Below are 16,234 nucleotides of genomic sequence, written 5' to 3' on the forward strand. Positions count from 1 at the left end.
GGTTAGTGTAAACTATCACCTTTGACCCCAGTAAGTACGGTCGGAATTTTTCAAATGAGTACACTACGGCCAACATCTCCTTCTCTTTAGTATCATAGTTCTTCTGAGCCCGCTTGAGAGTCTTCGAGGCATAAAAAATGACATAACTCTTTCCTTCGATCTTCTAATCCAGGACTGCTCCTACTGCAAAATCACTGGCATCGCACATCACCTCAAAGGGGTGATTCCAATCTGGTGCTCTACTATTGGAGCAGAGACAAGCTTATCCTTCAACATTTGAAATGCCTTCTTGCAGTCTTCATTAAAGACGAATTCCACATCATTGTGCAGGAGATGAGTAAGTGGCTGAGCAATTTTTGCGAAGTCCCTGATGAATCTTCTATAAAACCCTGCATGCCCCAGGAATCCTCTGACTTCTTTCTGATTTGTAGGGTAGGGTAGCTTCGAGATCACTTTGGCCTTATCCACATGAAAACCTCGCTCAGAGACCACATGACCTAGGCCTATTCCTTCTGGCACCATAAAATGGCATTTTTCAAAGTTTAAAACCAAATTCTTCTCCTGACATCTTCTCAGTACCAGATCTAGGTTGGCTAAACAGGAATCAAAGGAATTCCCATACACAGTGAAATCATCCATGAAGATCTCAATACACACTTCCAGCAGATCTGAGAAGATACTCATTATACAACGCTGAAAGGTTCCGAGTGCATCGCATAGACCAAACGACATTCTTCTGTATGCATAAGTGTCAAATGGACAGGAAAAGGTTGTCTTCTCTTGGTCTTCAGGATCTACATATATCTGGAAATACCCACTGTATCCGTCAAGGACACAGAAGTACTGTTTTCCAGCCAATCTTTCCAACATCTGGTCGATGAAGGGTAAGAGAAAATGATTCTTTCTAGTGGCTTCGTTCAGCTTCCGGTAGTCAATGCACATTCTCCATCCAGTCACTAGCCGAGTCGGCACCAATTCATTTCTATCGTTCTTGATCACCTGTATCCCTGACTTCTTAGGCACCATGTGGACTGGGCTAACCCATTCACTATCTGGGATGGAGTAGAAAATTCCTAGGGACAGCAGTTTCAAAACTTCCTTCAGAACTTCCTCCCTCATGTTCGGATTCAGCTTACGCTGGGGGTCTCTATGGGCACCTTCTTCCAGTCTGATGTGGTGCATACAAAGATCAGGGCTGATTCCTACCAGGTCTGAGAGAATCCATCCTATGCCCTTCTTGTTCCTTCTGATTACCTCCTGTAAATCATTCTCTTGTTTCTCTGTCAAGTGGCTGTTTATTATCACTGGGAAAGTTTCATCCTCTCCAATGTAGGCATACTTTAGACTCTCGGGCAATTTCTTCAGCTCCTTCTTGGGTGTGATGGCTTCCTGGGTAGAGGATTTTTTTCCAAGATTCTGGTTGCCATTTCCCCGGAATCGGTTGCCTCGTCTGGGCCCTTTGCTTGAGCAGAACTGGCTTGAATGATAATGGTTGGTGGCAGAATGCCATGATCGCTTCATTGATCTGTTCGTCTGTCATATCTTGAGTCAATAGAGTTTCACACCACCCTGCTACCTCTTTGTCAATAGAGTGACTCAGTCCTGAATTGTTGAACTGCTCCTGCATTAACTCAGTCTCAAGATATTCCTGGACCAGGGGGTTAATAACATCGATAGCATGCAAATTTTCAACATCCAATGGTTTTTTCATAGCTTCATCGATGCTACATGTGTATTTCTCCCCATGATAATTCAGGTATATGGTTCCATCAAACACATCAATTATAGTCTTAACGGTGGGTAAAAATGGTCTTCCTAAAAGCACTCCACTAGAGTCAGCAGATTCCTTCTCACTCATTTTTATCACATGAAAATCAGTTGGGTACAGGAAATCATGCACTTTAACTATCACATTTTCCAGCACACCTTCGGGTGAGATGCATGTTCTATCAGCCAAGTGAATTACCACCTTCGTGTCAACCAGACTTACCTCTATCAACTTCTTATATATCGAAAGCGGTAAAACATTTATCGATGCTCCTAGATCATACATAGCATGCTCAATCTTTATGTAACCCAAGGAAATAGATAAGGTGAACATACCTGGTCTGTGCATTTTGATGGCATTCTCCTATTTTGTATCACAGCTTTCTCTAATCACTATCTTCCCATCGGGTTTGGTTTTCCCAGCAATGAACTCCTTGATGAATTTCCTAAAGGTAGGCAGCTTCAGAGCCTGCAGGAACGGCAAGTTGATTTCCAACTTGCCAAAAATCTCCGTGAAGTCTTCGGTGTCATCCTTCTTCTTTTTAGCTTCCCCTCGGTAAGGAAATGGCTTCATGTGTTTCAATGTTCCTACTGACCCCCCAGCTGAGGGTTCTCCAGTTTTCTTCCTTATTTCCTCACTCTCCACCTCTGGTTCTGGGTCTAGGAAAAATGGATCGGCCATATGAGGTAGTGGCTTCTCCAAATCACCTTTTTGAAGGTCATCTTCTACTCTGGTGCTCCTTATCTCAGTATTTCTTTGGTCAGGGGCAAGACTCTCATCCTCCTTGTTCATCATGGGGGGTACACTCTCGTCATTTTTCATTACTGGGCCTTCATAACCACGTCCTGACCTCAAAGTGATCTGACTGATGTTCGCCCGGTCAGATGGTTTTACCGAGGCTGGTATCCTTCCCTCGTTTCGCCTTATCTCATTCAACGAAGTTGCTAATTGAGACATTTGCTTGGCTAACATGTCCATGGCAGACTTTTGCTCCTGTTGCGCATCTTGAATTTTATGCACCACATCATTATTGGCTTGCATGTTATTCTGCATATGCTGTCGAGAGCTGACTAGGTCATGTACCATGTCATCTAGATTCCTCTGATACCTATAATTGGGCGGATTAGAACTTGACCCCTGGTTATGATTTGGTCCACTCCCCTGATTCTGGCGATAGTTCCCTTGACCTCCTTGATTATTGTTAAACAGGTTTCCTGACCCTTGATTCCCTTGGTGGTTAGGCTGCAAATTCTGATTATTCCCAGTGGCGTTCCTTTGGTGTGGTGGCACATAGGAATTCCCTTGGTTACCCTTGTTCCTATTGCCCCAATTAGGTTGATCTCCTTGATTACAGTATTTCCAGTTATTCGGCCCTTCTTAATTCTTCCCTGACCAGTTTGAGTTGTGTTGTGGCCCTTCTTGATTACGGTTAGGCCAATTCTGTTGGGTTTCGGCTGGACCTGGGTACTGCAGTTGAAGCAGCTGGTTCCCGTCAGCCCATCTGAAACAGGGGTTGTCTCTCCATGGGGCCTCTTTGATCTTCCACTGATTCCAGCTTGTATTCTGATTATTCTGATTCCAATTCCCCACTGCGTTCGCCTGGGCTTGTAATTCTCCTTCGGGTGGTGGACCATTATAGACTTAGAGTTGATTGTCCTCCTGACCTGGCGCCTTCTCTTTCTCTTTCGAGGAAGGGGAATTCTTCTTTTCAATTGCACTTAGAAGCGCCTTCTCCAATCGATCTATCCTGTCACCAACCCCTTCTCCTTCTTGCTCCTTCAATGTATTGGCTGAGCTTCTCCTCATGATAGTATATGGGTTATCATACGCCTTCTTTGCATCTATTAACCTTCCCAGAATCTCTCGTGCTTCACTTGCCTTGTTCTTAGTGAAATTCCCCCTGCTCGAGGAATTCATCAAATCCTTAGACTCATGATTAGCTCCCTCATAGAATAGGTAAAACGTCTCAGCCTCCATCATTCTATGATTAGGACAAGCATCGAGTAATCCCTTAAACCGAGACCAATACTGACTCAAGGACTCATCATAGTCCTGTTTACACTCCTGGATCTCCTTATTTAGGGCATTAGTTTTGTTGGACGGGAAAAAGTAGTTCAGGAATTCTAGCTTGAAATCCTTCCATGTGTGGATTGAGTCCGGTGGCAGCCTCAACGGCCATGTGTTGGCCTCTCACTTCAGAGCTAACGGGACTGCGCGCAGGCGATAGTCCTCCTCCGTTGCATCATTTGGCCTCTTCTGAATGCTGCACAGCTTGCTGAACTCATTCAGGAACTAATATGGGCACTCATTCCTCCGTCCTGAAAAGGTGGGTAGAACGCCTAGCATGTTCGTCTTGATGTCGATGGACCTTTGTCGCTGATTCGAGACAATAGCATGGGCTGGCTCACCATCTAGATGTGTGGTGAGCGAACCGATCTCAGGATCAGGGTCCACTAGGTTTGCCATACCAACAGACTCTTCATCCTTTGTTTCTGAGTGTTCAGTTTCTGATGATGACTTTGGGTCCTCTCTGCCTTACGAATTCCACTCTTCGTCACTTTTTGAGCCAAACGGAAATGGATCTCTGGTTGTTAACCCCGATCTGGTGGTGACTGTGGATGTTGACTCCTCAACCTGCCACCTGAATTGAGCGTTCCTTGACCCAGACGAGTTACTCCAGTTTCCAAACCGTGAGCCTCTGCTCATAAAATGTAAAGAAAAACAAAGGAAATTAAAACTATATACACCAAATCTCTAAACACGTAAACCAACTACGCCATCCATCCCCGATAATGGCGCCATTTGAAGAGCTAGAGAAATTCTCGTGCGAGCGTGTCAATATATTCAAACTTCTCAGATCCAGAGAATCCACTAGATCACGGGGTCAAGGAATTCAGAGAACCCTCGAAATCACCTGTCGTTGGGCACACAATCACTTCCTATTTTTCAAAACCCTCAACCTACTGTTCTAAAAAGAATTAGTATAAAGAAGTAGGGGTCGAATCCTACAGAGATGGATGCGTAAGTAAACATGCAAGAGGATTTGGAAACTGTTTTTGGTTGTTGCCGGCTATTGCCACATCATTACACCGTGTTAGGTTAGAGCGACTGAGAATTTATCTAAGTCCCCATTTCTTATGTTAATTTCTTTTCATATAAATACTACTCTCCTCTATTAATTATTTATAGTCCTATTTTAAATTTTAATTTAAAAAAGATTTAAGAAATTATTTAATTTTATAAAAAAAATGGAAAAATGAAATAGTAAAATATGGATTCTACTTTTATACTCCCTCCGTTTCATAAAAATATGGACAATAAGTATAACACGTGAGTTAAGACAAAATTGGTAAATTAAGAGAAATTAGGAGAATGGTATGGTAAAGTAAGAGAGGAGGATAATGGTAGTTAAAGTGGTGTTAGAAGATAGTGGGACCTGCATTATTAAATTGATAACTTTACAAAAGTGGAATGTACATATTTTTGTGGGACTGACGAAAATGGAAAGTGCACATATTTTAATGGGACTGAGGGAGTGTATTTATTTTATACTCCCTTCATCCCATAATAGATGTCACACTTTCATTTTTTGTTTGTCCCACAAAAAATGTCACATTTCCTTTTTTGGAAAAAGCTCCCTCTCACATTAATTCATAAATATCCTATTTTCTCTCTCCATCTAACACACAAAACAACATCACCTAAAATCTCGTGCAAATTCCCAAGTGTGCCATCTGTTATGAGACAGAGGGAGTAATAAAATATATGTGAGGGTAATAAGGTAGTTGTATGGTGGGCCCACCTACCTAAAATTGACTAAAGTAAACGGACTTTAAATCAAAGAACACCTGCCTCTTGTTTTTTATCTTGCCTTGTCTCTAGTATAGTAATTCCATGTAGATTTTGTTTTAGTAAGTGAGACCCTTAGTTGTAATTATATCAAGCAATGGGAGTAATCTTCTAGCAAAATACTTACAAGTCTTATTACTGTGTTTGGAATAGAGATTAGGTTCTTCCTTTTAAGAATGCTTAATATGAATAGTGAATCTACTTCACGGACCCAATTATAACAAGGTTGGATTGTAATAAATGTTAGAAATGGTGGGATAAAATTTCCGAGTTGTATACAGACGATACACTAACTAATACAAATGAAGGAAGATAACAACAAAAGTGGAATGGAAATTATAATGGAAATAATAAAACAAACCAAATTATAAGTCGAGTCAAGGAAAACCCTCTTTTCTCAAGACAAATTACGCCCGGCTAGTGCTCACGGAATGGCGTATTGTCCCAAAAGATAAAACGATTTCCTCCTAGCGTGTAGAAGCACCTCAAACCCGCTAGGCACCGGCGAACTTGATGGAGTTCCGAGAATCGAGCTATGCAATGCTCCTATATGCGAACTAGGATGTAGAGAGCTAGAGAGAAGAGAGAATGATTTTGCTTGTGTGTTTCTCATCTCTCAAACCCACATATTTATAGGATAGGAGAGACCACTTCAAAAGTCTTGGCATTAAGGGACACCATAAACCAATTGGATGTTACACAATATAAAAAGCCAAAGGTTTGGCCACATCAAAAGTTTCCCTCATTTTACACGTTTTTTCCAATAATTCCCCACATTGGTAAGAGCACTGCAAGCTCAAACCAACACAAGATGTGTATGCATGTATGCAGACTCTTTGCTCAATGCTCGAGAAATAATATTGCATTTGGAATAGTAGCTTGGGGCTTTGAGTATGTATTTACTTTTAGCTATTTTATCTCATATTATCAAATTGAAAATAAATGGCCAATTAAAAGGTGAAACATGGCATTTATACTTTAATTTTTTTTATCGTAAATTGTAAGTACACTCCACATTCCATAAACTCATTCCACTTTGATTATATTATAATACTAATATATATACTCCCTCCATCCCATAATAGGATTCCTATTTAGTTATGACACGGGTTTTAAGAAATGTAAAGAAAAATGAATTGAATAAGTTAGTTAAATATGAGTCTCACTTATATATATGGAGTATTAGTTTAATAATAAAATGTGAGTGAATAAGTTAGCGAAATGTGAGACCTACTTACTATTTTTGATAAAAGTGAAATATGACTCTTATTGTGAGACGGATCAAAATGACAAATAGGACTTTTATTATGCAACGGAAGGAGTATATGTGAGACCCATATCTTCTAATACCTATAAATATTTGTGATGAAAAATATAAATAGAATATATTACTACTTCAATTTCATTTTCCACCTTCAATAGAGCCTCTGAAAGAAAGAGATTCAATCTAATACATAATAATGAAATAATAATGAAAGAGGGTGGAAAAGATTTAGGGGTTCCAAATTTTACCACATCTCCCGTGGCAATTATATATATAAAAGTCGGTTGGCACTTCATTTTTCACAATCACATATTGGTTGGGGTGACATACTCAGCTATTATCTCAGAGACCTGTGAAATAGCATATCATATTCATAGAAATTGAAGGATATAAAACTAGTTATTATGATTTACCCGTTGTAAGAGTAACATTTCGGAGACTCCACCAAATAAGTACACATTTTCAAGCCGAGAGTGGAAAAGGTGCTTGGAGATATTTGTCCTCATAGCTTGTGGGAGTGAATTGAGCATTTCTTGTTGTTGTATCCTGTCTGACTTGATTCTAAATGTTAATGAAAGATGTGACATCATCTGATCTACAAGTCCAGAAGGTAGTTGGTTTCTGTGTGTGAAACTGGAGGCAGCCCAATCTCATATGCACCGAATCCGTAGTCCAAGAACATGACAATAAGGCACGTCAGCCTCTCCTTTGAATTGACGACATGTAAATCTCCAAAACCGATGGTAGAGAAGATTGTGACAAACCAATACATGAAAATGATATAACGAGAACCAAGGCTCAGTTGAGGAAAATTGTCTTCAAGAGGCACAGTTTTAGCAATCCAAGTATTGGATGGATCGTAGTTAAATGCAGCAAGTAAGTAGAGAATGCAACCAACACGATTACTTGAAAAAATGACAACCTATATGCAATAACAAGTTATCTATAGTTCAATAACGGATATTTAATCAATAAAAAAATTTATGAGTTTATGAATTACAATATACTTACTGCTATAAACTTGAACCACCTCGCCAAGGCGTAGTTAACACGGATATTTTTCTCCATTCTGTTTTTGTAAGAAAAGAAATATACTAGGTGGTAAGACAATACAACATGTGAACATAAACACGTCAAACACTCCTTCAAGACGCCATAGACGAATCAAACATAATAAACTGTATTCCTTGAGAGGTCTCGGTAAATTGAAAAACAACTCCAATAGGGATTGCGGCGAGCACATCCGGAGCAAAGGAGGAAGTTGCATATCTCATTGCAATCTCCACATGTGTGTCAAACACAAGATATGTACTCCCTCCGTCCCATAAAAGTTGAGTCGTATTCTTTTTTAGTCAGTCCCAACAAAGTTGAGTCATTTCCTTTTTTAACAAAAGACAAAACATCTAATCACTCTTACTTTATTCCATCATTTACTTTACCCTCTCTTATCTTTCCTACTTTTTTCATCTCTCCTATTTATTTAATGTAAATTCTTAATCTTCGTGCCCAAAAGTTTTGTCTCAACTTTTATGGGACAGAGGGAGTACTTTTGTCCACATATTCAACTAACAATTTGATAAAAATATCAAGTATCAATAACGAGCAGCTGACAACGTCTGCAGTAGAAATAAAACTCCACGATCCATCTAGAACCTCCATCTCGACCGGAGGTGTAATAGCCATGAAGATAACCAGAAACCCAAAAATATAGGGATTGACAATTTTAAAGTTAGTGAAATGGACCAAACAACTTCAATAGGGATTGTGAAATCATATCTAGAACGAAGCAATAAGTTGCATATTTTGTTACAATCTCAAGTAATTACCCAATTTGACAATTTTAAATGCATTAAACATAGCGATTGATTAAATCATATTCTTGTAAAGATATCGGTGAAATGACCAAACAACTTCAATTGGGATTGTGGAGATCACATCCAGAATGAAGCAATAAGTTGAATATTTTATTACAAATAAATCAAATTTGAATAGCTTCTCTTATTTTCACAAGTTTTTCTAATATTGGATTAAAATTTACGATGAACCATCAATTTCCAAAAGAGATGTTGGATTTGAAATATGAACAATAAAATCTATAAGCCTTATTACAGTCAAAGTTGGGTCCAATTGGGTCAAACCGGTGTTTTTTATAATTAAAGATAACGATAGTGTTTAATAAGAACGAAATGATCTGGTAGTAGGCACCGTGGGGAGAGATAACAAACGCACGGAGGTTGTAACAAGGATTTCTTCATGCCCCAAAGCGGGAAGCGGAGCCGTGGTGGCGTGAAAAATAGGAAGCAACGGTGTTTAGGGGCTGCTTTCCGTTGAGAGTTGTTCCGGAGTTGATGAAAACAATCGGCGGACGATTGACGAAGCCATTGAAGCTGATTTCAGTTAGGTTACTTTGCTTAGCTTTGCTGGAAGAAGATGGAGTGTTTCAGACTTTTGAGTCTACGTCTTTTAAACTTCCAAATACTACGTACTATGGCTCATTTTTATTTTTGTTTTGCCTTTTTATTTCACTACTCACTTAATTTTTATTTACTGTATACCCGCTGTCATAATATTAGCAGATTCCAATGAATTCAAACTCAAATAGAAGCGGTTTTAAATAATTTCTTGATTCTTAGCTAAACAAATTGATACATTTATTTTGATTGTTTGTTTGTTCTATTTAATTCTGAAAGAAAAAAAGAGATCATTTTTCAATAACAATAAGGACCAAGTCACGTTGGGTTAGAGCTGACAATTTTTGGCACGACACGATAACACGACACAAACCCGCACGAAATTAATGGATATGTGTCAGCACGATAACGACACGAAAATTTCGTGTCGTGTTCGTGTTACACGTTAAGAAATAATATTATAATAATATTATTATTTTATTTATTTTAAAATGTAAATTAGGTTTAGTCTAATAGAGCACTTAGTATTAGGTAGTGTCGTGCTCGTGTTACACGTTAAGAAATAATATAAATATAGTGTCGTTATTGTGTCGTGCCATATATGTGTTGTTATCGTGTCGTGTTGACCCGAAGTGGTTCGTGTCGTGTTCGTGTCTGAGGATAGCGGGTCGTGTTCGTGTTTGGAGTTTTCTTAACGGATCGTGTTTGTGTTTATTGTTATCGTGTCGATAGGATAACGACACAACACGCACGATTTGCCACCCCTGCGGCGGGTTCAAACTCCGTCATCCGCTAAGAGACTTTCGGCCTTAATTCACAAAATTGTTCGAATAGGATTAGATGGATTCCGTAAAAAACGTGTTCATTATTCATGTGGTAAAAAAAAATAGTACTAATAAGTAACCAAAATGCATTGCTATTTCCCGGAAATAGATTGCTTGATTGTGAGTTTTGGAAATTTTGGATAAGGAGAAGTAACAATTTTTACATCGTGGCCAAGGTGCAGTGCACCATTTTGAATTAGAGTATTATTACTCCTCCTGTTATAGTTGAGACATTTCACATAATTTAAGGAAAAAAATATTGTTTTATTAAATGAAGGATAGAAAAGTAAAAGAGAGAGAAAAGTAGGAAAAATGAATAAAGTATAGAGAATAAATTAAAAAAGAGAATAAATAGAAAAGAAAAAGTGAGTTAATTATTACTATTATATAGAAAAATGACCCAACTTTGAAAGAACTTTCCTAGATAAAAAAAATTGACTCAAACTATGGTAGAAATGAGGGAGGATATTATAAATGTTGGAGGTGAGAGAATTTATTTCGTCCCCGTATGTGAACTATACTTCTATAAGTACTACTACTTCCTCCATTCCATAGTAGTGCATATATTACATTCCAGTACAAAGATTAATAAAATGATGTATCATGTATTAAATAAAAAGATACTAATAAAATAGGAATGGAAAAAAATAGAGATAACAAAATAAGAGAGAAAAAAATAAAAGTAAAAAAATGTGTTAAGTACAATTCCCTCTGTCCCACTAGAAATGAAACGTTTTCATTTTTGGGTTGTTCCATTAAAAATGAAACGTTTTTTAAAATAGAAATAACTTTATCTCTACTTTTCCCTCTCTCTCTTATTTAACTCACAAAACAACACTATATAAAATCATGTGCCGAAAAGCAAACTTTTCATATTTATTAGGACGGAGGGAGTATTATTTTATAAAAAGAAATGACTCTATAATTATAAACAACTAAAATAAAAAATGAGTTTAATGATGATTACATAAAGTACCAATAGTAATGTTATTATAGTAAATTTTATTTATAAATGTATTTTTAATTTTTTTATTTGTGTAAGTATAGAATCGCGGATACCCAAGTAGGTTGGACAGTATGTCAATATATTGATAGTTTGAGACGACGTCAAATCACACAAATACATTTGAATATTGCTTAAGAACAAATTGCAAACACCTAAAGAGCAACCCATCCGTGCTCATTGCATAAGAACAAATTGCAAACACCTAAAGAGCAACCCATCCGTGAACAAATTGCAAACACCTAAAGAGCAACCCATCCGTGCTCATTAGCAAGAGCACGGTTATAGGTCCGAACCCACTTTTATTCATTTTTTATTCCCTCCTCTTAGGTAAGAGTACCCACATCCATACTCTTCCGCAATGGCAAGCTCAAAGGTCTAAACCATTCCATTATTCAATTTAAATAAAAATATTTTCATAATATTAAAATACATTAAAAATATCTTGAATACTATTACAAATTAAAAATAAATAAATTTTACATAATTCAAATCCTAAAAAATTAAATTACATAACTAAAATCCTAAAAATTAAAAAAAATCAAAAATTTAAAAAAACGGTAATAAACAGCTCTAATTTTTGGGAATCCAATTTTATTTTATTTTTTTGGTATTTTTTCGATTTTTTTTTTTTTTAAAAAAGAAAAATCCAACGGCTAAGAAGCGGCACGGACGTGCTCATATTATCGAGTTGTGCCCTGCCGTCGGCACGGACAGACAGCTGCGCAGCGGCGGACAGTAAAGAAGTCTAGACAAGAGAGGTTACCGAGCACAACATTCACAATAGGTCCTTTGACAGTGAATTGCAAGTGATAGTCTCTTTACAGTGATCAAACACTGACAATAAGATCATGTTAAGTAGTGTCCACCTATGGGCATCACATATTACTTACACGAAAACAGAATAGTTGTCACGTATTTATCATCAAAGGTATGTGTGAATCTCGTGCCAAATATTAATCTTCATGTGGGCCGACTAATATTCGCATTAAAATACACACATATCAATAAGGGAACATGAGATGCACCAAACAAAATTTGAATTTAAAAATTTAAAACTGAATACAGACGCTCGCAAGCGAGTCGTTGATAACTGTCTGTAATATAGTGGCTAGCCAGCAAGTCACTGGGTTCGCATACGTTGCGAACTTAGCAAGTCGCTAAATCTTAACGGCCAGTCTAATAATTCCCCAGCAAATCTCAAATCGATGACTCCTAATGGAATTCCACATAACAAAATTCCAAATTTTGATGTTCCCGGGATCAAACTAACAAACATAGATAACTCAAAGCAATATCAAAACAAAACATGCCAGAGCAAAAACCTTAATAGCCAAACAAGAATATGCAGTTTGCAAAATTCTTTACAGAAACGAAATCAACCATTTACGTGAATTGAATTCTCATCCTTAATAATGAATTTCTTTATCAAAGCTAATATTGCACAATATTGCAAAGCCATCATCGGCAGCGTGAAGAATCAATTCTACACCGTATAATTAACTATACAGCCATGAGTCAGAAGAGAAGAGAGTATGTAAAAGAGAAGGGAGAAAAAAAATATTTATAAATAGATATAGACTATTTGTATGGGACCGACAAAAAAGGAAAGAGAACTTATTTTAGTTGGACAAAGAGAGTATAATAATTACTTCATCTCTTATTATTTCTTCTTGGACAAGAATGACACGCATAAATTGAGAAATGATTTTCCGAGTCAACTTTGAAATATATCATACTCGATCCAATCCATACCTTAAAATATATCTCGAATGTTATTTATTAATTATAAATAAATAATTATAGAGCGTGTGAATAAATAATAAAAATTGTGTTCAATTGCAAAGAGATAAGCGTAAAAAATATATCAAGATTTTGAATAACATAATGATGATAAATATTGTTAGGATTGTTGGCGGTAGTATTAGTTTGATATTGTCCGTTTTGGATCAAGCTCGCACAGATTTGTTTTTAGGTTGCTCCTAAAATGTCTCAAACTAATTGAGATTGGACATAAATTATATACACCTTCCAACTTCCCTCAGATTTTTTATGTGGATAGGTTTGTACTCTAACAAATACTCCCTCCGTTCCATTATAATAGAGACATTTCATTTTCTGCACTCATTTTGAAAAAATAGTACTACCTCCGTCCTTTAAAATTTGCTACACTTTGACCCGACACGGGTTTTAAGAAATGTAATGGAAAGTGAGTTGAAAAAGTTGGTGGGATGTGGGTCCTACTTTTAAAGTATTAGTTTTATAATAAAATGTGAGTAGGAATGAGTTAGTGGAATATGGGGTCCACTACCAAAAATGATAAAAGTGAAGTGCATCAAATTTTCAGGGACGGACCGAAATGGTAAACTGTGTAAAATTTTCAGGGACGGAGGTAGTATTAAATAGTTAAAGTGGAGAGAGAGTAAAGTAAGAGAGAGAATAATTTAGAGAAGAGATTTATTTTCAATATTCTCTCTTACTTTATTTTTTCTTCACTTTAATTATTTATAATTATTTTTTTAAAATAAGTGCGCAAAATGACAATTTACTTAGTGGCGACACAACCAACACAAATAGTGTATACATAGCAATTTCCACATTTGTGGGGCCACAATACTCTGTTGACTTTCTTTCTATTTATTTGTGTATATATTTCTCCTGTTGCGAATAAATATTTTTGATCATAAAAATATCAAACGTCTATTAAAAATGTGGTTATTTTTACTCTTATAATCGTTAATTTGATATTGGAATCGAAAATTTAATTAAAGAATTAGCATTGATGATAAGTGTAGAATGAGTTTTTGTGTGACAACTTTATTACAAAATTCATTACAAATTTACAAATACCTGCTGAGTATATAAATGAAAGCAGCCAACACAATAATTCCAATTAATGACAAAAGCAATAGCATTGTGCGTTTGTTTGAGATTTCAAGCCTTCTCTGCACTCGCTGAAGATAGAATAACAAATTAATATCAACTTAGTTTACAGTTTCAGATGCAAAATTAGAAATATTAAAAATAACCTTACGTTAAAGGTTACGAAAATATACAAAAAAAGAAGAAGATAAATTAAAAATTCACCTGTAGTTTGGGGTCTGGAACCTCCACATATTTGTTCACACCAGCCTGAATAGACATTGATTAATTCAGTAACATATTTTGACTCAGGAAAATTCAGTCGTTTCTTTTTTTATAAAAACTTTATTCTATCATATTTTACGGTATTTTTTCTTATTTATTTCTTAATTTATTTTTTCTTCATTTAATCTCTAAACACTTATTTCTTAATCTCCTTGTTAAAAATAAATAAATAAACTTCAACTAAGGTGGGATGGGGAAGTAAAATAAAATAATTCCTTGAAACACATAAGATAGGGTGATCAATTAATATAATGTGACAAAGCAATTGTTGAACAAAAATAAATTACTAGTCCAAGTAAATGGCAATTACCAAAAGTCCAAAATAGCTAAAATGGAGATCAAAATGAGAACTGGTGAATTTCAATGAATAAAAAACGGAGCAATGTCTGATTAAAATTAAATGTGATAAAAGGTAGGAGTAAGTGTATAAGTAAGAAACTAACGTCAAGTCCTTCAAGTAAACGAAATTCTTCTTTGATGGCCCATGCAATACGGTTTGTGCTTCCAATTACCTCTGCCAGTTTCTCAAGATCTTCATCTTGCTCTGCATCAAGCCAATCATATAATACATGATTAGCAAATTGCAAAACAATTCACAAAGTTTGGTCAAATTCTGGTCAATCCTGCAAACTTAAAGAATAACCGATTACTATCATAATTTTGACATTTTTTTCTTAATTGTCTCATTGCAAAAATTCTGGCACACTACATATTTGAATTTATTAGCATAGCGTGTACATATGCATATCTGAATTTAAGATGTGGCTAACAAAGTGTACCATGTAAGTCGAACGTTTTGTCAATGTAGTATTTCTCGTAAGTAGTGTCATACATAATTTTTCCCAAATCTAAGATTTTGGGACAGTTGAGAAAAAAGTGTCGAATTTATGATATAATCGGTCATCTTTGAAAGTTGCGGGATTGACCATAATTATAAAGATTGATGGTTTTTTTTGGCAATTTTAATAATAAATAAATTGTAGTATATTCCTTTTTAGAAATAAAGCGGGCGATCAAAATTGAACACTAAACATTTTACCGTTTTAATACCCTTACGAGAAAATAATACTACTACATAAAAGAGGTACTTCCACATAAATCTGAATCAAATGGACAAACCTCTTATGATTTGTGCCTGAAGATGAAGAATTTCAGAGTTAGTAAGGCCACTTGCTCTGCTCATAGCATCCACAGGCTTCATTTTTCTATACAGATGGAGAAGAATCCCATCAAATTGGACCAAAAATATAAAATACTTGAATTATAAATTTAAAAGAGCAAAATACCAAAAATATTCTGAAAGAGTAATAATTGTAAATTTTACTGTACCTATTTATTTTGTAGGCTAATGAAGGCGCCTCTAAATCAGCTTAATTGAGATCAGTTCACCGGCTATCTTCTTCCGGAAGAAAATTGTTAGAAAAATGAGACCCTTTTTTTGAATTAATATTCGTTCCATTTGGTCTTAAAGGTGGACCCAGTCTGCGTAATATTTCTAATTATCAATTAAATTTTGCAAGTAGTAAGCACACTTGACATAAACATTACTCAAAAAAAAACCCACATGCATTGTCAACTATTCTGAAGAAGGAATATTAATTTTTGGAATTTTAAAATTTCTATTAAGGTTGAAGTTGTCAAATTTTGTTCTTAATTTAGAGGCCATATAAATAAAAATCACGGGATATTAGTATATAAGATAGTACTATATAATAATCTAAATTGGGGCCTATACCTCTAGCGTTTTATACTTAATTCTATACTATTTCATTAAGTGTATCATAGTTATACTTGAACTATTGTATCCATATATTTTTGTTGTTAAATAGAAATTATTAATTTCCATTTATTACAATAATATTCTTGAAAATAGATAAATATATTTCAGTTCGTACAAACAAGTTATTTCTACATATTCTTTTCTTAATGTGGTTGAAAAGGTCTGAGAGGAAAACTATACACAAATTC

The 16,234-nt window shown here is 35.8% G+C and overlaps 1 protein-coding gene across 1 annotated transcript; it reads right to left on the reverse strand.

Annotated features, from left to right (window-relative positions):
• Positions 1-13,914: 13,914 nt before the first annotated feature.
• Positions 13,915-15,668, reverse strand: LOC125192690 (syntaxin-52-like). The gene is made up of 5 exons (XM_048090318.1): positions 15,596-15,668; positions 15,386-15,471; positions 14,710-14,810; positions 14,207-14,251; positions 13,915-14,073 (listed from the first exon to the last, which is right to left on the reverse strand). The coding sequence occupies exons 2-5, from the start codon at positions 15,465-15,467 to the stop codon at positions 13,960-13,962; spliced, it is 342 nt and encodes a 113-aa protein (XP_047946275.1). The 5' UTR covers positions 15,468-15,471; positions 15,596-15,668; the 3' UTR covers positions 13,915-13,959.
• Between the last annotated feature and the right edge of the window lie 566 nt (positions 15,669-16,234).

Source organism: Salvia hispanica, chromosome 6 (genome assembly GCF_023119035.1).
Source record: "Salvia hispanica cultivar TCC Black 2014 chromosome 6, UniMelb_Shisp_WGS_1.0, whole genome shotgun sequence".
NCBI classification, from domain to species: Eukaryota; Viridiplantae; Streptophyta; class Magnoliopsida; order Lamiales; family Lamiaceae; genus Salvia; species Salvia hispanica.

Excerpts from the sequence above, each read along its gene's own strand:
- LOC125192690 (XM_048090318.1), bottom strand. The coding sequence starts at position 15,467 with ATGAAGCCTGTGGATGCTATGAGCAGAGCAAGTGGCCTTACTAACTCT. Across the intron at positions 14,252-14,709 it reads GTTTACTTGAAGGACTTGAC|GCTGGTGTGAACAAATATGT; the intron begins GTTAGTTTCTTA and ends ATGTCTATTCAG. Across the intron at positions 14,074-14,206 it reads TTCCAGACCCCAAACTACAG|CGAGTGCAGAGAAGGCTTGA; the intron begins GTGAATTTTTAA and ends TTCTATCTTCAG.